The sequence below is a fragment of the Nannobrachium achirus genome, assembly GCF_963921795.1.
Source record: "Nannobrachium achirus genome assembly, chromosome: 14".
In the NCBI taxonomy this organism is placed as follows: Eukaryota; Metazoa; Chordata; class Actinopteri; order Myctophiformes; family Myctophidae; genus Nannobrachium; species Nannobrachium achirus.
This window is the reverse complement of record NC_137821.1, coordinates 21,949,142-21,975,839: the sequence shown is the minus strand read 5'-3', so window position 1 is coordinate 21,975,839 and position 26,698 is coordinate 21,949,142. Positions and strand designations below refer to the sequence as shown.

The following is a 26,698-nucleotide window of genomic DNA, read 5'->3' as shown; positions in this document are numbered from 1 at the left end:
GAAAATAGCCGACCTCCAAGCTCACAACGTGTCGTGCTGCGACGCGTTGTGAGCTTGGAGGTCTGCTGTTTCTGATATTTTCACCAACAAGCCCTTTTAGAAATGTCAGCCCCTGCCTCTCTAACATTCTCTGCACATTCCCTGATGGTATAATGAGAGAGTGAGAGTGTGTACTGTAACTATGCAGTGACGTAATGTTTTATAAAATGCTGTACTATAATGACACTTAAAGTTCTTTCACATGCATGGGTGGTCTTTGTGGGATCAAACCTCCCAACTCTAGTTGCTAGTGCTAATGCCTTGCTCTACTGATTATCAGGCAATGGAACTCCCCAACCCTGGCTATAGTGTTCATGCAATGCCTGCAATGTAAAGTCACATTGTTAACATCCAAACAGTGAAGAAATTGGAAAGCGTTTTCTGCGACTCCTGTCATTTCTTCTGTACACAATTGACTATGCCAATGTTGTTCGTCAAAGCTGGTGAAAGGTGTCATGAATTTGATTGATTGATTTACTGTTATCTATCTTTAGGACATACAGTATCCTTCGAGAACATATCACTGCTGTCGGGGAGAAACCTCTTATCTCCATATTTTAACTTTTTTTCCCCCGCAAATTAATGCATTGATCATACTACGTCATACAAAAGCATCACAAGCTCAAAAAACACAGCGCTTTTCACTTTGAATCCTGAAAAGTAGCAGTTTTGGCCATAATTATTATCATTATTATGAGTTTTCCACCTGACCGAGACAATATGTTATATTCATCCAATATTTGACATAATTCAGCGCCAATTCAGTTACCTTCCCCTATAGAAACAACACTATTCATGCAGCATGTCTCTCTGGAACAAATGGAAACAAATGGACCCATTATTATTGGTCGGAATGAAAAGAAAAGTTGGTGAGCCACTCATCTGCACTGTGAGATCAACACAGACAGCAGAGACGGTAGAGTCCTGGAGAAACTGGATCATAAATAGATTGCCTTCCTCCAAATGGAGAATGAAGCGGCTAATGACTGTGTGTGTATGTGTGTGCGTGTGCGCGTGCGTATGCGTGCATGCATGAGAGTGACTAAATTGAGTTAGTGTGTAAATGATGCTGTTGACCTGAAATTGACTTCCCCCCCCGAGTTTGTTTTGTGCGCCAGTGTGTTTGTTTGTGTCAGAGTGTGTGTGTGTGTGTGTGTGTGTGTGTGTGTGTGTGTGTGTGTGTGTGTGTGTGTGTGTGTGTGTGTGTGTGTGTGTGTGTGTGTGTGTGTGTGTGTGTGTGTGTGTGTGTGTGTGTGTGTGTGCCTGTGTGTGTGTGGGTACAAATCAAAATATCACAGATCTTCAGTGAGAAATGTACAAATAATTCCTGTGTTTGCCGTCCATGTTTCATCTCTGTGATAACCCAGACATGTTTACGTTTTTGTCGGCTAATACACCAGATGTTTTTGTGGTTGATGAAGAGTCCAGGGAAGTGTCTGTAGAGATAACCTGCACCTTTGACCCTAGCTTGGAGGAAGCCTTTGACCATGGTCATTAAATACCAACCCACTCCTACATACAGTCTCAGAGGTGCAGACTATTTATCTCATTTGTATGTTTTTATATTTGGCAGCCTAATATTAATCTTGATTGTCCCTGAAGGGATATTTCTCTTCATAAGTTTGTTTCGAAACAACAACAAGAACATCACTTAACCGTGTAACACAAAACTATATATCACAAAGACAAAACATGAGGTCCCCACTGTATACAGAAAACCATCCTGTCGACAGGGGCGGGGCAGTTCGTTTAGTGCAGCGATGACTGAGGGAATAAAAATTGCTGCTTAAACGAACTCTCTTCAGGGTTCTGTATTTTCGTCCCGATGGCATGAGGTCAATTATTTTATTATGTTATTGAAAGGGTCTAGGGCAGGGGTCTTCAACGTTTTCAGGTCAAGGACCCCTTAGTTGAGAGAGAGGTGAAGCAGGGACCCCCCACAACCTATAGATACCATATAGTTTCATCGTTTGACAGCACAATCATCACTGTATTTTGGGTTCATGTAAATTCGTGTATTTAACCACTTGAACCGTCAATACTTAACTCACTTACTGCCAATTTAAAATGCCCCTCGAGTGGCACTAGTGCCAGAAGCCTCCATAGACTCCCATGTAATTTATAGTGCACAGATCATGCACGCCCATGCACAGATCATGCACCATGTTTGTGCAGGCTGTTCACAGCTTTCAAACAAAAAAAAAAGATTGGAAATCCGTTCAGGCATTCATGATTTATCAGCCATAATGTTTTCTTCAGATGTAAACAAAAATGGCTGCCATGTTTGAAAGATGGGGTTGTATGGGGGGTGGAACATGCAAAATCGCGATTGAAATCATGTTTACTAGATTTAATTGGGTCCAAAAAAAAAAAAAAAAAAAAAAAATCTAAGTAAAAGTCGCCCAAAGTCGCTTGGCAGGGAACTCCATAGTGAGAAAGTTGCTCTAAAAGTCGCCTGGCACTGTATGAGTTAATAAACTTGACCTTCCACTCAGTACTTAGTCTGCCCTGTTTCCCCTCTACAGCAAACGTCTTTGCCAAAAATAGACGATCTACAAGCTCACAACGCCTCGCAGCGCCTTTTTGGCTAAAGTTCTCAGAATATGGACATTTGGGTTCAAGTGGTTAATATAAAAAAGGAGAAAAAATGTTTTTTATCAAACAACGATTTGGAGGACCCCCTGTAATAACTCTAAGGACCCCCTAGGGGTCCCGGACCCCGGACCCCCTGTTGAAGACCCCTGGCCTAGGACATACGCACACGGTTGTTAGCAGTGGCTTCGAATGATATCAACGCACTGAATGGGAATTTGTCACGTCTTTTCAGACCTTTGAATGGTGCAGTAGGCGAGATACTGAGCAACCAGTAGGTCGTTGTCACTATTGCATGCGTTGATGGCAGTAGGTTTTTGTCATCATTCAGTTGGTTTGTCTCCCAATCAATGGTGTGATTAACCCACCCTGTAGCTCCGGTATCTCAGCTACTGCACCATTCAGAGGTCTGAAAAGACGTGACAAATTCCCATTCAGTGCGTTGATATCATTCGAATGGGTTGCAGTTAGAGGGTTTCAACAACTTGGGATGCCCCAACAAAGAAGGCAAAAAGGCTGGCGAAGTATTGAGCTGTCTCTGCTATCATTGGCAGCTGTCATGTATGGCAGAGACGCTGCTACTTATACCTTATACCCATAGATTACTGAGTAAAGATACAAAGCTACACAGCATATTTTTTGCTTACAGTATCTTTTTAGCAGGAGTTGAAAAGTCCATGTCGCTGGATTCCATTGAAAATTTATGGTAGCCTGTATCTTTGTTGCTTTGTGAACGCAGCAATACTGTTGCTGGAGTAGTGATATACGGTTACCTATAACCATACTGAGGGCTATGCTTATTGTATCATGATGAAGACTTATGCCATGCTTTTGTGAATGTAACCTTTAACTGTACCGTTAGTATGTGTGTCCTTGAATGCTCTCTTTGTGTCCTTGAATATGTGGACATGAATTCATTTCTACTGTCTGTCTGTGTGTGCGCGCCAAGCTGCACACATCCAGAGCAGTGTTGTCTCTCGGGTCAGTAATGTGGTTTTCTAGTGTGTGTTTATGAGGGATGCGAGTCCAGTGAACAGGAAGAGTGCAGGAAATGCATGGAGTGCTGTTTCCTGTCAATATCTGCACTGACACAATGGATCCTGGAAGTAATCTGACAGAGAACAAAGCCGCGTGCGGCGTGTGTGAGTGTGTGTGTGTGTGTGTGTGTGTGTGTGTGTGTGTGTGTGTGTGTGTGTGTGTGTGCGCGCGTGTGTGTGCGTGCACGCGCGTGTGTGCACACACACTTCCTGTCACTGCGGTGTCGATATAGAAAGACTGATGGTGACCTAGGAGGGGCTGGCCTGTAAAATGTCACCCCCAAGAGGATGACACACACACACACAGACGCACACGCACACGCACACACACACACACACACACACACACACACACACACACACACACACACACACACACACACACACACACACACACACACTACAACCAAGCAGTAAACAGTGGGGCAGATTATTCAATTAGCCGGGGATACAGAAAGCAGATTGCATGCACACATGCACACAAGCCGAAATGGGATAACTGTAAAAGAAATGTGGAACTATAGTGTCAGAAACACTATGGGGTGTCTGTGGGGAGTGTAGTTCATAACAAGGTGTCTCTGGGAATTGTGGTTCATAACAAGGTGTCTCTGGGGATTGTAGTTCATAATGATGTGTCTCTGGGGATTGTAGTTCATAACAAGGTGTCTGGGGATTGTAGTTTATAACAATGTGTCTCTGGGGAGTGTAGTTCATAACAAGGTGTCTCTGGGGAGTGTAGTTCATAACAAGGTGTCTCTGGGGATTGTAGTTTATAACAATGTGTCTCTGGGGAGTGTAGTTCATAACAAGGTGTCTGTGGATTGTAATTCATAACAAAGTGTCTCTGGGGATTGTAGTTAATAATAAAATGTGTGGGTTGTACTTTATTTATTTATCCCCGCTGAGGAGTGCAGTTCATTCTGTGACACAGTTTGTCCAATCAGGTTGGCGACTATCTGTCAAAATAGTCCAGACAGGAACTTAATCAGATTTTACATTGGGATTGAATGGAGAAACGTGTGCTTTCCAGACCAGTGATTCTCAAGCTTTTTTTATTTTTGGCTTCAGTACTCAGTACTTCAGTACTGATTTCTGGATCAAAGTACCCCCTTTACCCGACTACAACATGTTGCTGACAAAACTATATCTAGCATATATCATATATTTTTTTCAACCCTTTTTTTGGTAGATTAATGCCCTACTTTGCCACACTACAGTGTTATACTGTACAAAAGTAGCCAAAATATCAGATCTACAAGTTCAAAATGCAATGCTTGAGAAGTGGTTGGTACAGTATCTAGGTGGGTGTACATATTTAGTGACAATAAAGCTCTATATGAAAGGGGGGGGGAAAACTAGTTTTTCAACATGGAAACGACTGTGACGATTAGGCAAAATAAGTGCGCTTATCTCCAGTAATTGGAGGATTATGTAATTAGTATTGTGACAGTCCCAGTGTTGCACACGGCTGACGAACAGCATGGGCCATGTCGCTGCCTCGGGGACTGTTGCCAGACCCTCCCGCAGAGCAGGGCCATGATGGCAGCACTGTCATCTCTATTAGATCCCTGCCAGAGCCATCATCTGATCATGTTCTGACACAAAAGAGCCCCCCGTTGCTTTGGAACACATTGTGGAAGCAATGCATCAAGACAGCCCTCCCCAGGCTATTAGCTCAACATCTACCCTGACCCTCTCTTCTTAACGATGTTAGACTCTTCCTCGCTGACGCTCCTTCCAGATTTCAGCGCAGAAACGCCTCCAATATTCAAACTTTTTTGTGTTTTTTTGTAGATTAACGCAATGTTATGCTGATGTTATGCTTTTGAAACTGATATTATCCTAGATAAAGTACTATGTTCTATCCGTCTGTCTTTCAATGTTATATGAGATACTTAAAGTGTGGTTCCTGTGGAAATAAGCCTCGGCTTTCTAGGATCTCCTTTTAGTTGACCTTGTACCAGTGATTTGTACTGTCATGAAACTGTACTTTTTTCTATTGCAAACTTCTAATAAATTCTTCAATCAATCAATCAATCAATCAATCAATCCACTTGACCCTACAAAAGCATAAAAAGTAGCAGATCTACAAGCTCGAAACCTATCTACAAGTTTTGAGCTTGTGGATCTGCTACGTTTGACGCATTTGAATTTGAATCCTGAAAAGTAGATGTGGGAATCTTGGACAGATCAAACCCGCACACTGCAACTTGCAAGTTCAAGATAGTAGTTTAATAAAACCAGAGCAACGTTCCGGTGAGACCTTCCTCAAGCTGTAATCCTGAAAGTAACAGTTTTGGACATAATGAGGTTTCCACCCGACGGAGACGATTTAGAATGTGCTCTTCGCCATTAAATGTTAAAGCGCTGAGCCAGTTTTGTTTTTCTCCGTCGTAAAGCGTTTAGACATACTGTACATACATACCCCTTACATAAATCCCATCTTTCACTGCAGCATTGTGGGGAGTATAGAGACTGCATGTGCTAAGATTGGACCTGGCACCAAACACTGTCCTTTTTAATGTTCTGTTGCTTTTTATTATAAGCAAGCACACACAGCAGGACGCGCTAATGAGTTTAAACTGTGTGGACTGTTAATTCCTTTGTGGCTTCTCTCTTTCTGTCTGTCTGTCTGTCTGTCTGTCTGTCTGAATCGCTCCCTCGCTTTGATGCTCTGTCTGTTTTTCTGTCTGTCTCTCTCTCTCTCATGCTCTCTTTAGCCGAGTGGTTTTCAAAGTGGGGTCTTTGAGGAGGTTCCAGGGGGTCCCACCAACAAAATGAGGAAGAGTTTAACCACTTAAGCCCTGTAGTTCAAAAAGGGATAAAAGCAGATCTACAAGCTCACAATGGGCACCGCCCCAAAATAGGGATGGGACGATATGAAAATGTCATATCACGATTATTGTGACAAAAGAAATCGCGATTTACGATATTATCGCGATAATCAAACTCCATTATCCTGGGGTGGAACATTTGCCATAAAATAGCAGATCTACAAGCTCACAACGTGCGTTGTGAGCTTGTAGATCGGCTATTTTTTGGCAAAGACATTTGACATTTGACAAAAAAAGAGTTAAAAGACTATCAAATACGTGTATTATAAGTACATTTTGCCAGTTATATAGATGGTCTAAAAGTGGTACCGGATATGCAGCTCCGCAAATAAAAGGTGAATTGATGCCAGTGCATGACGGAGCACAATATCACGATAGATTAAATCTCCACAATACGATTATCGTGAGTGTTTTTATCGCGATAAACGATAAAATATCGCGTATCGTCCCATCCCTACCCCAAAATAGTGAGTCAAATGTGTTCAATTCACTATCATTTCACCAGGTGGAAGTGATCAAATAACAGCAGGGTTTCCTGCAGCACTTTACAGGCCAGGCGCCCCGCCCGGCCTGAAAACCCCCCCGCCCCCCCAAGGGTATAAAAAAAAAAAAAAAAAAAAAAATTCAAAAAAAAATTTTTTTCTCAAAAAAACTTTTTGGACCTCCAACAATGTACTAGGCATGATCGCGATCGCGAAATTGCATGTTTAACCCCCATACCAACCCTATCTTTCAAACATGGCAGCCATGTTTGTACATTTGAAGAAAACATAAGGGCTGGTATCTCCTGAATGCAGGAAAGTGCAAATACCTGAAAATCTCCTTTGTACAGTATAAGTACAGTACTTAAGTAAATCTACTTAGTTACTTTACACCAATGTTTCTTTTTTTTTACTGTGCTGTAGACTTCTATTTATATGGCACGAGTGCTGGTTGATTAACCTGGGGGAAAAAAACAAGTTACACTGTCCTGTGAAAAACGTAGTTATTCAATGTTGAATAAATGTGAATGATAGCATGTAGTTGTGTTTTCCGTCATCATGGGCACATTCATGTGTTTTTTATAGGGCAAAAATAAGAATTAATATAAAAAATTAAGTGAATTAATTACTCGAATTAATTAATTAATTATCAAAAAATTTCGGCGCACGCGCTTTGCGCGTGCGCCATGACATCCCCCCCTGGTCAAGACTTTTTCCTGCAGGAAACCCTGAACAGAATATGTATTGTATAGGTTTCTCACTCCCCACCTACAGTACAGACCATGGGGTCTTTAACAGGTGGTCCAGGACCCCTAGGGGGTCCTCACAGACGCTACAGGGGACACGCACCAAATTTATGATACAGTAGGAACGTTTTGTTGTTTTCCTAAAAAACGTTAACGTCTGAAAAAATACACGTTGACATCAATCCAATATAATTAGCTAAGATGATGTGTACGCAAACAAACAAACAAACCAAAAACATTTAATTTGCTGATGATACTGTCTAGAACAGCCGGTGGGATACTTCTAAGCTACTGTATAGTCTCAAATCTCTCTACAGTCAACAGACATTAATGAGACAATCTGCCTCTCAAAAAGAGAGAGAAAATAAACAGTCTAATAATACTATTATACAAGAATAATTATGTATCGTCTTTCTCTCAGGCCTCAACTAGGGTTGGGACAATATGAAAATTTCATTTCACGATTATTGTGAGCAAAGAAATTGCGATTTACGATAGTATCGCGATAATCTAAACCAGTAAGACTCCCTAATCGGGAGATAAGCGACCAACGCGACCGTTGGTCGCTTATCTCCACAAATATCACAACCTCCACCTCTCACGTCATACGGGCAGCCATAGTTACACCTGGAATGTTGAATCTCCATATATGGAGATAACCTACGCATCACACAAAGTCTGACCTCACCAGCCCATACTTGGGCATGGACGACTTATATCTCCATATACGGAGATGGCCATATATGGAGATACGATGACATCACAGAGTCCACAGCTGATGATGTGGCGTGATGTCATACAATACACAAACAAGCCCTATATAAAGGGGCAATTCTCACCAGGGAAGAGAGCATTGCCTGGAATGTTGAATCTCCATATATGGAGATAACCTACGCATCACACAAAGTCTGACCTCACCAGCCCATACTTGGGCATGGACGACTTATATCTCCATATACGGAGATGGCCATATATGGAGATACGATGACATCACAGTCCACAGCTGATGATGTGGCGTGATGTCATACAATAAACAAACAAGCCCTATATACTGATGCAGAGATATGAGCAAGGCAAAGGTGTGACGTGTGACGTGTGACCGACCGACCGACGGACGGCCGGTGGAGGTTTTCATAGTAAACTGCTCCCTGACGGTCGCAATTATCCTTTATCCCGGGGGGGAACATTACATTTTGCCCCAAAATAGCAGATCTACAAGCTCACAACGCGTCACATTTTGACGCGTTGTGAACTTGTAGATCGGCTATTTTTTGGCAAAGACATTTGATGGAGTGTGAAAAAAAAGACTGTATCAAGTACGTATATTATTAAGTAACTTTTACCAATTATAGAGGGTTTAAGTGGTACCGGATAAGCAGCTCGGCAAATACAAGTTGAATTGATCCCAGTGCATGACGGAGGATGATATCACAATAAATTAAATCTCCACGATACGATTATCATGAGTGTTTTTTTATCACGATAAACGATATTAACATCGCTTATCGTCTCATCCCTAGCCTCAACCATGCACTTTATCCATTTAAGATGTGCTTTTGTGAGTAATACATTGTGTGTGCGTGTGCGTGCGTGCACGCGCATGCGATTGCGCGTCCCGAGTTGTCTCACGTTGCCTACCGATATGTCTGTGGAAATCTGTATTCTGGACCATACTGTACCTACAGCTACTGCTTGGTAAAACAAATGGCATCACCGCCCCAGTATGATGGACCGCCCTAAAGTCTTTGTATTGTTTCCTTTTCAAATCTACAAGTCGTTTCCACCCAGTTTTGCCCCGGCTTCAGATATCACCAGACATATTGGTAGATTAGAGAGTCGTAGAGGACTAATACTATATTTTATTTTCAAAGATGTAGATCTGGAATCACCCCAAGTTCCCCTGGGGGTCCCAGAACCCCACTTTGAGAACCACTAGTCTAGGACCTGTCTGTCTACTGTAGCACCAGAATGTGTGTCTGTGTGTGTGTGTGTGTGTGTGTGTGTGTGTGTGTGTGTGTGTGTGTGTGTGTGTGTGTGTGTGTGCGTGTGCGTGTGTATAAGGTAGAGGAGGTAGACTATGTTTCAGTAGTAGTGTGCAATGACCTCTGAAGTGTTTTTGTTTGTGTGTGAGAGAGAGAGAGAGAGAGAGGGAGAGTGCAGTGCAGAAAGATTGATTGAGGGTGTGTGTATTAGAGAGAGGGTGTGTGTGTGTGTGTGTGTGTGTGTGTGTGTGTGTGTGTGTGTGTGTGTGTGTGTGTGTGTGTGTGTGTGTGTGTGTGTGTGTGTGTGTGTGTGTGTGTGTGTGTTTTCCAGTTCAGTGCATTGACTTTCTCTGATGGTGTCATTGGGTCACGGCCAGCTGTGTGTGTGTGTGTGTGTGTGTGTGTGTGTGTGTGTGTGTGTGTGTGTGTGTGTGTGTGTGTGTGTGTGTGTGTGTGTGCGTGTGCGTGTGCACACATGGGAATGGGTGGGGCGATTAACCCCGGCCGGCGCTCCTGTGACATCAGTTCCTCCCAGTCTGCCACAGCTAGTTCCTCTTCTCTGGAGAACACACACACACACACACACACACACACACACACACACACACACACACACACACACACACACACTCACTCTGACCTTGCTGATTCAGCGCCGTTGGCATCCAGCTGAAGGTGTTATTGCTCACTTTGATGAATGATGAATCACGCTGTGTGTGTGTGTGTGTGTGTGTGTGTGTGTGTGTGTGTGTGTGTGTGTGTGTGTGTGTGTGTGTGTGTGTGTGTGTGTGTGTGTGTGTGTGTGTGTGTGTGTGTGTGTGTGTGTGTGTGTGTGTGTGTGTGTGTGAGTGAGTGAGAGAGAGAGCAGACAGACAAACAGGGACAGAGAGACTGAATGAGTTTGTTTTGAAGTGTGTGAGAGAGATTTAGCTTCAGAATCCATGCATGGTGTGTGTGTGTGTGTGTGTCGTTCAGCTCCACCTTTCCTCTTCTTCCTACTGGGAATGGGGCTGTGGTCCATTCAGGGGTGTCGCACCAAATTCTGGGCCCTGGGTATGGGCCCCCCATGAATGCTTTAACTATCGAAAAATAGCAAAGCTCACAGCGCGGCACTCGGTGCCGTGCTGCAAGCTTGTAGATCTGCTCTTTTTGAAGTTTTTGAAAAACCTATGGTTCCATGTCAGTGGTGCTCAAACCTTTTCATGTGAAGGACCCCCAAAATGATATGTATTTGGCCATAGACCCCCATCCCAAAATATTTAGTTCCAGGGACCCCCCAGAAGTGAAATCTGAGATACAAATGTTCGCTTAAAAATACATATATTCAAAGATTTGCACACATTTTTACGACAAAAATAACAGATTTACAAGCTCGAGCTTGTACATCTGCTATTTTTCAATAGCTAAAGTATAATATAATTAAGGCCCCCTTCCACCTTGGGTTAGGGTTGAAAACGAGCGCTCCTTGCCTTAGCTCTCCTAGAATTTAGAAACTCGCCTACAGTACAGACCATGGGGTCTTTAACAAGTGGGTTGAAAACGAGCGCTCCTTGCCTTAGCTCTCCTAGAATTTAGAAACTCGCCTACAGTACAGACCATGGGGTCTTTAACAAGTGGTCCCCCCCCTGTAATGCCCCTGGGTCTATTCATGTTACGCATTGTTTGACATTACTTGTCATGTCAGTTAATCTCGGCAATGACAGTCAACTGGCCATGTCACAACCTTCGGGTGAGGTGGAACGCGAAACAAACTAACCATGATCTTGATTCTTAGAAAAAACTAAAATACTGTTCTTTTTCTGACTTGTTAAACGCTCTTGGTGCCAACTGAGAAGTGCCTGTTCTTTCTCTGACAGTGGGTGGGTTTCACTGCCAGGCCGGGGAGAAAGCGAAGGGGAAAAAGAAAAGAATGTCGGGACATTTCCACCGGGAAATGTCTCGGCCTTCACTGTGTCCAGGCGTGCCAGCTGCTCCTGTTAAATCACATCACGGATGTCTCAGCCTTCGGCTTTGACTGATAGTTTTCCTGATGTCCACATGACGATAACACTATGAAATTATATCGGTATTTCTATGTTGCAGTATTGATACTTTTACTTAACTCATTTAGTGCCCCTGAAATTAACGGATTATAAAGTCCACGATGCCACCTTCAGGCTGGCATCACTCCCGTTATCTTATTTTGAAGGCCAGAAGTCCACAGCATAAACACTTCCGGTCTGACGTCATCGCGTCCTGCGCCGGAACCGATCCTTGTCCACGTGGAGTTGTGTAATGGCGGACCGGAGCTTTTATACATGTGTAACATAAGCGAGCATCTGCCTCCATCTTTGCTTCTAAAGTGTAGTTTTGAGATAATGGACATTAAAGATGAGATCCCCCGTCCACCTCAATGTTATGGGATGACTATTTTGTGCTCGTGGAGCCGTGATGATGAGAAATCAGCGACGGATTTCGGCTCCGGACCTCCGGCCATTGTACTCGGTAATATATCCGCCGTTACAGTAATATATTACTTTTCACGAGTATACTCGGGATTGGCACTCCGGGTACTCTGAGTACTTTTCACGAGTCTTCTCGGGATTGGCACTATATGAGTTAAGTAAAATATGTGAGTAGTTTTTCCACCACCGCATATCGGCGACATTCGGTCTTAGACATCAGGCCGATTCTACAAAATGTGTAGAATGCCTTCTAAATAGGTAGTTCTCGCACAAAGTGACATGCTGTGAGCTTGTAAATCTGTAATTTTTTAATAGCCAGCGCAAAAAACCTAAACTTATACACTCGTAAGCTTTCCCGGTGAAAATGGGTTATGGTGGAGCACATGACTAATAGATCATAGTGGATACTGTATGTACATGTAGACACTAACACAGTGGTGTGCAGTAAATACAGAACTGCAGATCTAAGTGCTTTATCAAGCTCACAACGCATTGTGATTCAACGTATCGTGAGCTTGCAGATAAGCTATTTTCACTATCCGTCATACAGCAAATTATACAGGGCTCAAGTAGTTAAGTGAGCAGGGACGTGCAGAGAATGTTAGAGAGGCAGGGGCTGAAATCTCTAAAAGGGCCTTTTGGTAGAAATATCGAAAATAGCAGACCTCCAATCTCACAACGCGTCGCAGCGCAACGCGTTGTGAGCTTGGAGGTCGGCTATTTTCAGGGCTTGATATCACACTGAACTAAGCATAAGCAAGTGAATACCGGAGATGTGGCGTAACGGCATGGTTTTATACACAGAGAGGGCAATTCTTTCAACATAAGATGCTGCATTCAAGTTCAGGAGAGTTTGGACAAGTCAATTCTCTTGAATGCTGCCTTCAGGTATGGCATGGAAAGAGGGCATTTGCATTTCTTTTACCATAGTAACAAGAATCGACACACAGTCAATTTAAAATCTGGTGGATTGGTGTGTTGAAGTTAGTGTTGGTGTTCTTTCCGATAACCGTCAGGCCTTATCAGTTAATTAACCGTTAACCGTTAAGGAAATGTGTTCAAAAATGCGCTATTTTAGCGATTTAAAAAAGGAAAATAGGCCTACACACGTTTTTCCCCATAATAAAGTGCTATATTTACACATTAAAAACCATAACACTGGGAGAAACAAGAATACAAATGTTTTCTAAAAGAAATGTGTTTTTGCAAAGAAACGGATTGAAATGATAAGTCTGTAATGTGATGCGCTGGTCGCCAGGCACGTGCGCACATACAGCAAAAGGGGCTTGAGCCCTTAACTTTTATCCGTATGAAAAGGCCCTTTTAGAAATGTCAGCCCATGCCTCTCTAAAATTCTGTGCACTCCCTGGACCCTGGCTGTTGCCTAACAAAACCAGCATGAGACGCATGTAGCCGCATGTAGCAATAACTTCCAATCGTATGACTTTTGGAATCGTTGAATCGGCTAAACGTGATGTCCATTTCATTCATTTACTTCTCTCACGCCCGTGTTTTGTGTGTGCTGATGCAGCGATCATTGAATTTGCGACTCTGAGCTTTGTTATTTTCGCATAGCCTACTATGTAACCAAGACGACTTTAGCGTTCCTCACGTCATCAATGTAACATTAGAAAGTTGTGTTTTAACTTTTAAGCTCTTCTTAAACAGGATTCAATGTGACGACGCGGGTCTGTTTTGTAAAATCCAATCGACGAGGGAGCATGTTTCCTGATGAACAAGTCAGCGTGTACAGCCAAATCAAGCACGCAGCGGCAGACTCGCAGTTGTATGAATGCATGGATGTATAATAAACATTTGGTTGCATAACACAAAGAATGAGAGCCGCAAATGCATTCGTTCTATGCACAGATAATGTTGCTTAATGTGTATGGTTATGGTACTGTTAACATTTAATGTTAATCTGTACTTTTACTCAAGTATAGGCCTCTCTTTTCTTCTGTTTCATTTATCACAAGCAGGCTGGCCACTACAAGTATCAATACTGCAATAGAGAAATACGGTTACAAGTAAAAAAAAAAAAAAAAAAAAAGTCACATGGCTTCACGTTGTTCTGTTTTATTTATCACAAGCGGGCTAGCCAGCTGCAGGCCTGCTGTTTCAATGAAGGTGTATGATTCTCTCTGTATAAGCCAGGCACCGCCTCAGTGTGAAGGAATGGTGCTCCCTGCTGGACAAAATATTTCATTACACCAGTCCAGGATTCCATCGTCTGGAGGAGCAGTAAACACCCCTGCTATTGGCCCTAATGCAGTCCCATCGTCTGGAGGGCCGCTCCCAATCATGAAACTAGCTCGGTTACCATGTGACATGGAAGAGCCAATCGGCAAATAGGTCGCCTGAATGTCGCCTGAATGTCTCGCCACAAACTCATCTCTTTAAAGATCTGGTTTACACCAGATAAAAACTGCAGTCATGATCTGGAGAGGGAACTTTTTACAGACCGATAAAAAGGCATGGGGCTCAATCAAGCCCCCTTGTATGTATATGTGTGCAGTGCACGTGCCTGTAAGTGAGTATAGCTAGTTTAAGACATTTGACCCCAAACTCTTGAGTTAGCTACTCTCTCTGCTGTACCTTCAGGCCAGTTCTGTCAACACAAAGCAGTGGCTAGAGATCTCTTGTCAGCTCTTGTATTAACTTTACTTCACGCGCATAGAGCGTGAAGCTGGGAGCACCATTGCAACAAATATGTCTAACGAGAGAGTCACTCCGCGATGTCACCACCAGTTCCTCCCTAGACAAGAACAACTACAGTAATGACTTCTCTAAAAGATCAGATTCTTCAGAGCATGTAGCTATTTACTTTTGTCTATACTTTTCTATGAGCAGTTCAACTTGTGTGTTGAGAGAGAGTGTGTCTGTGCGAGAACTGGGCTGGTTTCCAGGGGTTACATTTATAAAGATATTATTTAAAGATATCTCTATGCTGTCAAGTGTGGTGTCAGCCTGGCAATGGGGTGTAGTGTTGGAGACACGCACACACGCACGCACGCACATACACATACACATACTGTACACATACATACAGTACACATACTGTAGACATTAACACACGCACACACTCACACACCTTTGCACCTTTGTCACGAGGATCACACATATACACAGCAGAAGGAGACTGCAGAAACATGTGCTTGACTGTGTGAGGATGTATGCAGAGAGTGTGTGTGTGCGTGTGCGTGTGCGTGTGCGTGTGCGTGTGTGCGTGCGTGCGTGCGTGCGTGTGTGCTGTGCATGAGATCCAGGAAGTGTGGTCCATGGTTCTACCGTAGCCATGGTAACAATGGAATAAAAGAGCACAATGTTGTTAGGAATTGGTCTGTTTGTCCGTCTGAGATGCTACGCTCTTTTGGAACTTTCCTTGAGTCAGCTTTTAACGTCTGTGCTTCAAAATCCATGCTTACTGTGTGTGTGTGTGTGTGTGTGTGTGTGTGTGTGTGTGTGTGTGTGTGTGTGTGTGTGTGTGTGTGTGTGTGTGTGCGTGTGCGTGCCATATTAAATGAGATAGGTGGACACTTGGAGAGAGAAAGAGGACACCACACACACACACACACACACACACACACACACACACACACACACACACACACACACACACACACACACACACACAATGCAGAGATAGTGAGAGGTATTGAAGAGAGACAGGGATGACAAGAACAGAACCATCTTACAGTTCTACTGAAGATGAGATATAAAAGAGAGAAGGGGGAGGGGGAACTACAGCCCATATGAGGTTTAATAATAAATCCAGTAGGATTCTTCTATATTAGATAGTCATACTTTTTTTCATGCCTGATGCCTTAATTACTTTATGAGAAGTGATACATCTCTGCTATATGCGCCAGAGACTAGAGTTATGCTTTATTGCATTTAGGAAACTCATTTAGCATAGTTGTGCTATCGTTATTAGTTGTCTAGGAATTTATTTAGACCACAAAAGCCCTTATTAACCCATTAAAACCGGAAAGCTGTATCATATTACTTGTGTTGCATGGCTATACAAAAATAGCTTCTTTTTTTTTGTTTTTACGTTTTGGCGTTTGGTTCCATTTGTACACTCTCACCAGAGTTAAGTTACTTATAGATTTGTTCACTCTGAGTTAAGTTACTTTTAGATTTGTACTCTCTTAGAGTTAAATTACTTTTAGATTGTACAATGTCAGAATTAAATTACTTTTAGAATTATTCACTCTCAGAGTTGAATTACTTTTAGGCTGTAATCGCAGCAGACAGCCAGGCCTGGCTGCACACAGCAGAAGAGTGTGTGTGTGCGTGCACGCATAGCTTGCGTATGTGAGATGATAGTGCATGTTGGTAGACTGTGTGTGTGTGTGTGTGTGTGTGTGTGTGTGTGTGTGTGTGTGTGTGTGTGTGTGTGTGTGTGTGTGTGTGTGTGTGTGTGTGTGTGTGTGTGTGTGTGTGTGTGTGTGTGTGTGTGCATGTAATACAAATAACTGTGTGTGTGTGCAGTATGTGCGTGAACGCCTGTCTCTGTTCACTGACGTGTGCAAAGTTCATAATTCTTACAGTCTGCCACTCTGACAGAATACTAGTACTCTTTATCATTCTGATAAATTAGTCCTCTGATGTGCGTGCATGTGCATGCGTGTGAATACAGTACTGTACAGTATGTGTGCAGGGTTGTACGTGTGACATTTTCCTGAAAATATACTTTACAGTGCTGTAAAGCTTGGCTACATAAGAACAAAATGGCTGTCTGGCACTTTTGTAACGCATGTCTCAGTTTGAACACGTAGGCTATATGTGACATCTGAAAATGTTTCGTGCCAGGAAACTAAAGATTTCCCCCAAAAATTGTTTACTTTACTGTAGCTCACAATTGCAAGATCTGCTATTTTTTAATAGCTGAAGTATGAATTAGTGCTAAAGTGGTTAAAGATTTTTGATGCCATATTAACTAATTTGGCTGCGGACCCCCTTGTACCCCTCCTTATACCCCTGGAGGGGTCACCAGACCCAACTTTGAGAACCACTGCTTTACATAACTGAAGAGCAGCCATGCAGTTGTTCAACTCTCTCCCTAGAGGGCAGGCCTGAGCTACAGAACAATGCAAGGCTTCAGGCAGAGATGAACTGCATCACTGAAGTCTAGTGAATATTATAAAGCATCCACATGATAAATATAAAAGCACAATATAGATTTCACATGGATAGCCTAAACAATGATAATTATGATTACAAAAATTAAATAAAAAATGTTCTACTTTCCAATTAGCATTTAAAACACTCATTTGGAAGGGGTTGGGTGAGATTTTGTATTGTTCTGTTCTAATTTTATTGTGGATGGAGCTCAGTGCTATGTCTGCAGTAGATATTGGATATTTGGGTTCTGGTGGGGGCCACCGTGTACTTAAGGGGGAAGCCAGAATGTCTTCCTCTGTCTTGAGGGATGGGTAGTGAGTGACAGGGTTTAGATTAATATGTCCTAGTCCTATACCAATGATGATGTGGCAGGTCACACAGGCATCTTGTAGATCTGATATTCGTACCGTTTTTGAAAAATGTCTAAACGTTTTGAAAACGTTCACTTATAATATGCCCGTAAACGGGGATGCCGGGGTTGAAAGTGCTTACATTTTTATAAATATTGAACCAATAGGAAGCATTAAAAAGAGCTTGTGAGCCTTTTCCCTCCATTTCCCTGAAAAGTAACGGTTATGGGGCGTACAAGGTTTCCCACACAGCAGAGATGATATATTGTCGCCAGGTGTGAGGTTGGCACCCCAGACTTTCTACGCCTCAGGAAACACAGTTTGGTGTTGACTGGTGTTGACTGTTTATGTGACCGTGGCAGCAGTGTGAATGCTGCATTGTACTGTTAGCTCTGACTGTATTGACGCATAGGTGGACCGTTATTGATCCAGAGGGGAACTCAGTGGGACCAGCCAGGACCCCAAGCACTTTCACACTGTCACAGGATGCTAGGCGTTGGCCTTATATTTGTTCACCAAATATTTATGGTACACAAGTAAATGTTTTTTTCCTTTCTTTTCCTACATGAAACAATATATCCTACATGAAACTATATATATATATATATATATATATATTATTTCAGAAGAAATTATTATTTTAAACAATCAAGTAAAAAATATTCAAACTAGACTAAAAGTAAAACATCTCAGGTGACTAAAATAAAATAGAAATTATCAAAATTTGCTATTAACACTGGTTGATTTTTAATTGTCACACAAATATTGTAGGCTTTGTAAACCAAAACTTAATCAAAAGTAAAAACAAAATAATATGGCTAAAACATGGCACGTTTGATACATTCACTATTGTATACTTTTACACATTTTGTTTTTACCAGCGGAAATAGCCCTCTACAAGGTCAGAGCGCCTTGTTGTGAGCTTCTAGATTTGCTATTTCCGATACATTTTTTACAAAATATACATTTATACAGATGAAGGGAAACAATTCTGCTGATTATGCAAAATCACTGCAATTATCTCTAATGATTGTGATTATGTAACCTGACTGCACTCTGTCAAGGTGCGAACTTGCACCTTGTGCAATCATAGCCAAATATGTCTGATTAATTAGCATTTTTGAAACAAGCGACAAGCAAAGCACGTAAGTAGGGTGATGAAAGCTGTCTGTGGGTATGTGAGTATTGCATTACTTTTTTCTTTTTTTTCTTAATTTTTATCCCACGATTTTAAATTGTAACCCATTTTCACCCAGTGCCAATTGCCGATGTAATCCTGGGCTCTGCTCTCCCTCTGCCGCGCCTGGGGAGACAACAGACTGACCTCATGCTTCCTTCTATGCATGAGGAGTCCAAGTTGCTTCTTTTCACCTGACAGTGGGGATTTCCCCGGTTTGGATGCAGCGCGTGTAAGGAACACGTTATTCCAACCAGGGTCGAGGGATCATAGGCATGACCCCTTCCAACCAGTTCCTTTCCCCTCCATCAGGCGCCCCGGCTGGCCAGGGGGAGTATTGCATTACTTTCGCCTCATTGGCTGGTCTCATAAGCAAATGTGGCTGCTATTTTGCGTCACTTTCCGAAGAAAATGACAAATATATACATCCAAATATTCACCCTAAATATGGGGTTAATATGAAACACAATTTATTTTCTACAACTACACACAAGTCTGTTTGTCGTGTGCACGCACGGACGTGTGTTGGCATCGGTAAGGGTGTGTCTCTCTGCATTCTCCAATTAAGTAGCTTACAGTGTGGTGTTGCTTGAGGTGACTTTACACTTTAGTGAGAAGCTTTTCCATCAAGATCTGTCAGTGGTAGATCCATGAATTCTCTGGTGTGTTTTGAGACTACCGCTCCGGCTGAACCGTTTACCACACTGGTCACACTGGTAGGGCCTTCAACCCTGTATGAATTCTCTGGTGTACTTTGAGATTGCTGCTCATGCTGAACCTTTTCCCACCCTGGTCACAATGGTATGGTTTTTCTCCTGTATGAATTCTCTGGTGATATTTGAGACTACTGTTGTGGCTGAAGCTTCTGCCACACTGGTCACAGTGATAGGGTTTCTCTACTGTATGAATTCTCTGGTGTTCTTTGAGATGGTTGTTCTGGCTGAACCTTGTCCCACACTGGTCACAGTAGTATGGCTTCTCTCCTGTATGAATTCTCTGGTGAGTAATGAGATTACCTCTCCGACTGAAGCTTGTCCCACACTGGTCACAGCTGTACAGCTTCTCTCCTGTATGAATTCTCTGGTGAGTAATGAGATTACCTCTCTGACTGAAGCTTGTCCCACACTGGTCACAGCTGTACAGCTTCTCTCCTGTATGAATTCTCTGGTGAGTAATGAGATTACCTCTCTGACGGAACCTTGTCCCACACTGGTCACAGTGGTAGGGCTTCTGTCCTGTATGAATTATTTGGTGACGTTTGAGATTATTGTTATGGCTGAACCCTTTCCCACACTGGTCACAATGGTAGGGTTTCTCTCCTGTATGAATTTTCTGGTGACGTTTAAGATTATTGTTATGGCTGAACCCTTTCCCACACTGGTCACAGTGGTATGGCTTCAACCCTTTGTGAATTCTCTCGTGTCTTTTGAGACTACTGCTCTGGCTGAACCCTTTACCACACTGATCACAGTTGTAGGGCTTCAACCCAGTATGAATTCGCTGGTGTGCTGTGAGACTACTGCTATCACTGAAACTTGTCCCACAATGGTCACAGTGGTGCGGCTTCTCTCCTGTATGAATTCTCTGGTGAATAATGAGATTACCTCTCTGACTGAACCTTGTCCCACACTGATCACAGTGGTAGGGCTTCAACCCTTTGTGAATTCTCTGGTGGCTTTTGAGACTACCGCTCCGACTGAACCGCTTCCCACACTGGTCACAGTGGTACAGCTTCTTATCTGTGTGAATTCTCTGGTGTTGTTTCAGATTACCGCTTTGGCTGAAGCTTGTCCCACACTGGTCACAGCTGTACGGCCTCTCTCCTGTATGAATTCTCTGGTGTTCTTTGAGACCACTGCTCCGGCTGAACCGTTTCCCACACTGGTCACAGTGGTGGGGCTTCTTATCTGTGTGAATTCTCTGGTGTTGTTTCAGGTGACAGTTTTTGCTGTAGACATGTTTCTTCAGTGGTAGTTGGGCTGGAAAGACATCTGAGATGGAGAATGAGGAGAGAAAAAAAGGATACAAAAACAAATATTGGCTGATGTTTGACCATGTTTTATATCATAGTTTGTTGATTACTTTTGCCACAGTAATGGTCTTAAAAAGACCTTACATTATCACTTTCGAAACGTGCAGATTTACCCATTATACACTTAGCAGCCTAATATGTGCAGTATGTTGGTTCGGTTTAAATATTGAGTGAGAAAACAGTGTTGCACATTAGGCCAATCATCGGTGGAGGATGGTCGAGGATCTAGGGACATTCAGTGGTCCTTCGAGAGATGACCACACCATCCATCCATCCATCCATCCATCCATCCATCCATCCATCCATCCATCCACCCACGTCCATCAGCACAGAATTTCCTTCATGGGTTTGTCGAGGTTGTCAAGCACTCTAGTCTAGCTGTGACTCAAGTCCATGGGCTGCCTCAGAATACTTTGATAATCATTTTTTAAATCAATGTCACTTCGGTTTAACCACGTATACTTAATAGAACAGACCTGACTTAAACTGTACTTGGTGCAATCTTCTTTTAGCCTGCAGTACACCAAGTTTCCTCAATTATTTTGAGAGAGGGGACACTACAGTAGCTGTTAACCTGCGGGAGAAGGGCAGTGACTTGTTGTCTAATAACTGCTCAGTGGTCAGGGGTCCAAACATTGTATTAAGGTTGGGAACCGCCTGATCTATTGACCAATAGGCTTAATCCATTAGAAATGAATTGTAAAAGCATCTTTGATGCTATGTAGACTACAACGAGCGCGCGCGGCGCACGCACGCACGCACGCACGCACGCACGCACGCACGCACGCACGCACGCACGCACGCACGCACGCACGCGCACACACACACACACTCACACACACACACACACACACACCCAGGCACTAGCATCGACATTGGTAAACAAACGTGTTGTGGACACAGGGGGCAAGGGTTGAGGGAAAACAGATGATTAACTAAGTATCAATACCACAATGTAGACACACTCTGTTTCAAAATGTACTTAAAGGAGTAGTTCACCACTTTTCAACCTTTCTTCATATAATAGGTCCTCACTAATGTTCATAATAAAATAGCACAATTTTTTTCTATTCAGTCTGGGTCTCATAGGAGAGCTGTCAAATCCTTCTACCGGTGACATCATCGTTTGACAAAAAAAAATTAAATAATATTTTTGAAAAAAAATATTTAGATTTTTATTATCACGAGAACAATGGCTTCCACTTTAACATTTCAGGAATAGAAAGCCTGCAGTTTCTATTAGCTTGCATTTCCCATTGATGATGTCACCGGTAGAAGGATTTGACCCACCCACAGCTCTCCTATGAGACCCAAACTGAGTAGAATTCTTTTTTTGATATTTTATCATGAACATTAGTGAGGACCTATTATATGAAGATAGGTTGAAAAGTGGTGGAGTACCCCTTTAAGTGAAAGTATAAATGTTCAGATATAATTATAGAAATAACTCCAACCCAAACGGCTCTAAATGTCTTGTCAAATATTATATAAGAAAGACACAAATATTATGAAAATAGCAGATAAGAAATAATCACGTTTAAAAAAAATAGCAATAAAAAAGAAACGGTTTTGGACATTAATGGTTCCACCTGACAGCAGCAATATATATATATATATTTGTTATTGGACAAATGAATGTGCTCATCTATAGAATATAACGTATTTCTCTATAGCCAAATGAAGCATGCCTGTGAGCTCTAAGTATAGGATTGATGTTGTGTAAGCATTTAAAATAGCCTACAATGGTCAGTGAATACTTGAGTTTACTTGAGTGTATACTTTGTTCATCACTGGAAATGTTGGAGATTGCCCTAGTTAAATACTTGGAGATTCTCCAGTAAGCTACAGTACATCGATCTCAGAATTTTGGAATGGACCCCCTCTGGACCCTATCGCACCAGATCAAGTAGTTTCCCCACTTTCAAGGTGCCCGCGGTCAATTCTGAATTCGGTAGATCTGCTTTTATCTTCTGTGGCTCTAACCCTAAATGTTGTTTTAATTTTGTCTTGTAACTTCTTACATGTGTGCCTTTTATTGTTTTTCAATTCCTAGATGTAATTTATCTTCAACAGGGGTTGAATTGTAATACTACTCGACGACACCGCAAAGGAGTATAACGAATGAATAAATCTTGAATGAATGAAAAACAGTGACATAAAAACCCACCTATTCTGTGTAACTTAATCACAGGCTGCTTCAGCATGGCTTCTTCTGACTGATCCAAAAAGTTGGATGACATCTCTCTTTTAGAAAACCCTCCCGAAATAGTTCCTCTCCTTCCGGTCCACTGTGCTGGTTTGTGCTAGTTGACGTTTGAGGACCGTTATATTGTCTTGAGTTCAGTAGAACACTGGTAACGATGACTTGAGAGATAGTAGCCTGTTCCTACTAAACAGATCCACACAGGACAGAACAGTGCTCAGTTATAGGTTAACCAGGACCCACCCACTCTCCACCCACCCACTGTTTGCAGCCAGGCCTGGAATTTCATCATTTTAGCATTTTTGGCTTTGGTGTTGTCCATTTTTTGAGGGCACAAAGGCCAAACGCCATGGGCAGGAAGGCCATCAAATAAAACAAGATTTTAGTCCATTGAAAGAATTTGTTGAATTTAAGGGCCTAATCTGCAGTGAGATAGTTAAATGATTGTATTTACAATCTGATCCATGCTCAGCCCTGCACCATTCAAAGTCACTGGATCGGTTTAAAGACAGACTCGCAGTGACACGTCCAGACAGTCCTGGACAAAACTGTATGAGTGTTGTCAACTAAATCTAACCTTTTTTTGTTGCCTCAAGTAGTCCGTCGAAAAGGTCTGGCCCCTAAATAAAATATGTGCCCCAAATCAGCAACCTAAAAGGTTTACGCATGTTTCATAAAATGCGACAGCACCGTAGAGATAAAACAGTGGGAGAATACAATAAAGCAAATCTTAAAAGTCCCCTAAAATCGTGCTTGGCCCCTAAAATGTCAAGTCTAATAATATCCATAAATAAATGAATAAACAACGTTCAAGAAGAAGTGAAAATAGCAGATATATGGACTCTATTCACGCCCTGCTCAGAACATTTCCCAGCAACTTCCTGGTGCTTTGAAGGGGAAACCCTGCTAAAAGCCCATAGAGTTAACACAGAAATCACTGGACTTAAAGCCAACAAATCATTATTTCGAACGGTAAAGTAAATTATAATGCTTTGTGCCTTTTACTATCTTGTGTTCTTGATCATGCTAGCCATATTTTATGCTTTACTATTCGGAAATTGCATTACATTTGCGATATCTGTGTTAACTCTATGGGCTTTTAGCAGGGTTTCCCCTTCAAAGCACCAGGAAGTTGCTGAGAAATTTGCTGAGTGGGTGGGGCGTGAATTGAATAGTCCATTCAAGTTACCCAGGGTCCCTGTGCCTGACTTTGAGACTCACTGGTGTAGCAGATTCTCTCCAGTGGTCCAACATGAACAACATCAGCACGCGGTGCTTACTCTGTTTGACCAGAATGGAACGCTACCTTAATTAGCATCATTGCTAACACCTGTGAAGGAAGTGACGAAGCGGCCCAATTTCTTAACAATATGGCTGCCGCACGTAGAGCCTATTCGACAGGCCATAAAAAAGGTGTTTTATAAAGACAGTGTGGAGGTGAGTGTTATAAGTCTTGTAGCAGGACCAGCAGACGTGAAAGCTTGTGCTTTTAAGAGGGACAACATGGCCTCCCTGGGGCCGCTGTGTTCGCTCCACCTTTGGAGACACTAAATCTGCTTCAGCTCTGGCTTTTATGAACCACGTAGGCAACAACAGCACACACTCGCACAGAGGGAGAGAGAGAGAGAGAGAGAGAGAGAGAGAGAGAGAGAGAGAGAGAGAGAGAGAGAGAGAGAGAGAGAGAGAGAGAGAGAGAGAGAGAGAGAGAGAGAGAGAGAGAAATATTCAAGGAATATTCGAGATTTGAATATTCATTTTAATTTACTAGCCATAACACACACACACACACACACACACACACACACACACACACACACACACACACACACACACACACACACACACACACACACACACACACACACACACATCCCTGGTGAGCGGTGTGTCAGTGTTATTTAAATGGAATATATGCACCCTGCATTCACCTTCTCTTTTCTCTCACTGTCTCTCTGTGTCTCTCTATCTGCTTCTCTCTCTCTCTCTTTCACACACACGCACACACACGCACACACACACACACACACACACACACACACACACACACACACACACACACACACACACACACACACACACACACACACACACACGTCGTAGACACAGCTCCCTTGTGAGCGGTGTGTCAGTGTTATTTAACTGGAATATAAAAGGTGAGTCGGCTGAGCACAGGGCTCATTCTAACACTCTCATAAACCTGTCACACACACACACACACACACACACACACACACACACACACACACACACACACACACACACACACACTGTGTGCATAGTAAAAATCCTGTGTTCATTTAACTTGGAGAGTAAAGGGACCCAAAGGTCTGTTAGTGAGTGAATGTATGTGTGATTCAAAAGTGCTGTTTCATGCATTTCTGCAAGCAAAAGCATGTCTTGGCCATGAGTTTACATATGCTTTGTTTTCATGACTGCATTTGTAGGTGTGTGTGCTTGCTTGTTTGCGTGTGTGTGTTTGTGTGTGTGCGCGTCTTGTGATAAGCCTCATTTCAATGTTACCCACGCTAGTATCTTCTAGAACAGTGTTTCTCACTTTCTCAATGGGGGCGACATGTTCAGAGACAGACAGACAGAAGTAGCCTAATCCATTGTTAACACATGGATTCATAAACCACAGATTACTTGAGCACAATCCACAATGCTCTCATGTATTGTTGCAACGGAACAGTTGAAAACAATGCTTCTTGTTTGGTACTGCACCAGTGTACCTCTGCACCAAATTACACTTTGTCAATAATGGGGCTCAAACATCCAATATATAATTGTAGCTGTTGTTTATTTATAATAATACAAACAATAATAATATATCAGGTCTTTTTTAGACGCAGCGGTTCAGGTCGCCGATGGTTCGCTCCGTACCTTGGTTTTTCGGTCACAGTTTCAGTTTGGCTTCGTTACAGGGGGCGGCATAGCTCAGGGGTAGAGAAACCGTCAATAGAGCACGAAGGGTTCCTGAAGGGTTCCCAGTTCGAATCCGGGTTCCCCCTGAGTTATTAGCGAGTTTAAGCTCGCTACGGCTACGGCAGATGACAACGGTAATCGGAAATGATCCGCGCTCGATAGATAAACCTGCCGTCGCCGCGGCCGCCTCTACTACGGCAGAAGGTCCCTTCCCACGTAGCGCCTACTCCGTCTGCTGCGTGTACGCGTCGCCATGGGAACCAAAGCGTTCAGTGAAAGGGGTGGGAACCTGGTGGGAACCCGTCGCCGCCGAGGCTTTGCTTAACCATTTTGATCGCTACGGCGATTACGTCATAGCAGCCGTAGTCCGCCTGGCGTTGCCGTATTGAAAACCATCTAGCTTAAACTCGCTAATGTCGAAGAGTCCTTGAGCAAGACTCTGAACCCTAGTTGCTCCCGGTGAGCAGGTTGGTGCCTTGCATTGTTTCCTCCGCCATCGGTGTATGAATGTGTGTGAATGGTTGAACGCAATGCACAATATATGTAAAGTGCAACATTCTATTTCTCTCTCTTGGGAAGTAGACTAATAATCAAGTTCTAGCCGACCCAGTTTAATGTAAAATCAGTTATTTGACATTTGACATTTACTGAGTTTTGTTCAAAATTACATCTTCAACACAGAATAATAAACAACATTTTCAGTGCAGAGACCTAGCCTACGGTTGTATTGG

At 42.8% G+C, this 26,698-nt stretch overlaps 2 protein-coding genes across 2 annotated transcripts in view; one reads left to right on the top strand and one right to left on the bottom strand.

Annotated features, from left to right (window-relative positions):
- The window catches only part of nhsl2 (NHS-like 2), a gene marked incomplete at both ends in the record, with an annotated part of 231,149 nt that overhangs the window by 94,690 nt on the left and 109,761 nt on the right, over nt 1-26,698 (top strand). The window lies entirely within an intron of this gene.
- Nucleotides 18,379-23,223, bottom strand: LOC308298239 (uncharacterized protein). Its single transcript, XM_080741803.1, has 2 exons — nt 23,010-23,223; nt 18,379-20,801 (listed from the first exon to the last, which is right to left on the bottom strand). Exons 1-2 carry the CDS (start codon nt 23,080-23,082, stop codon nt 19,519-19,521), a joined length of 1,356 nt encoding a protein of 451 aa, XP_080597929.1. The 5' UTR covers nt 23,083-23,223; the 3' UTR covers nt 18,379-19,518.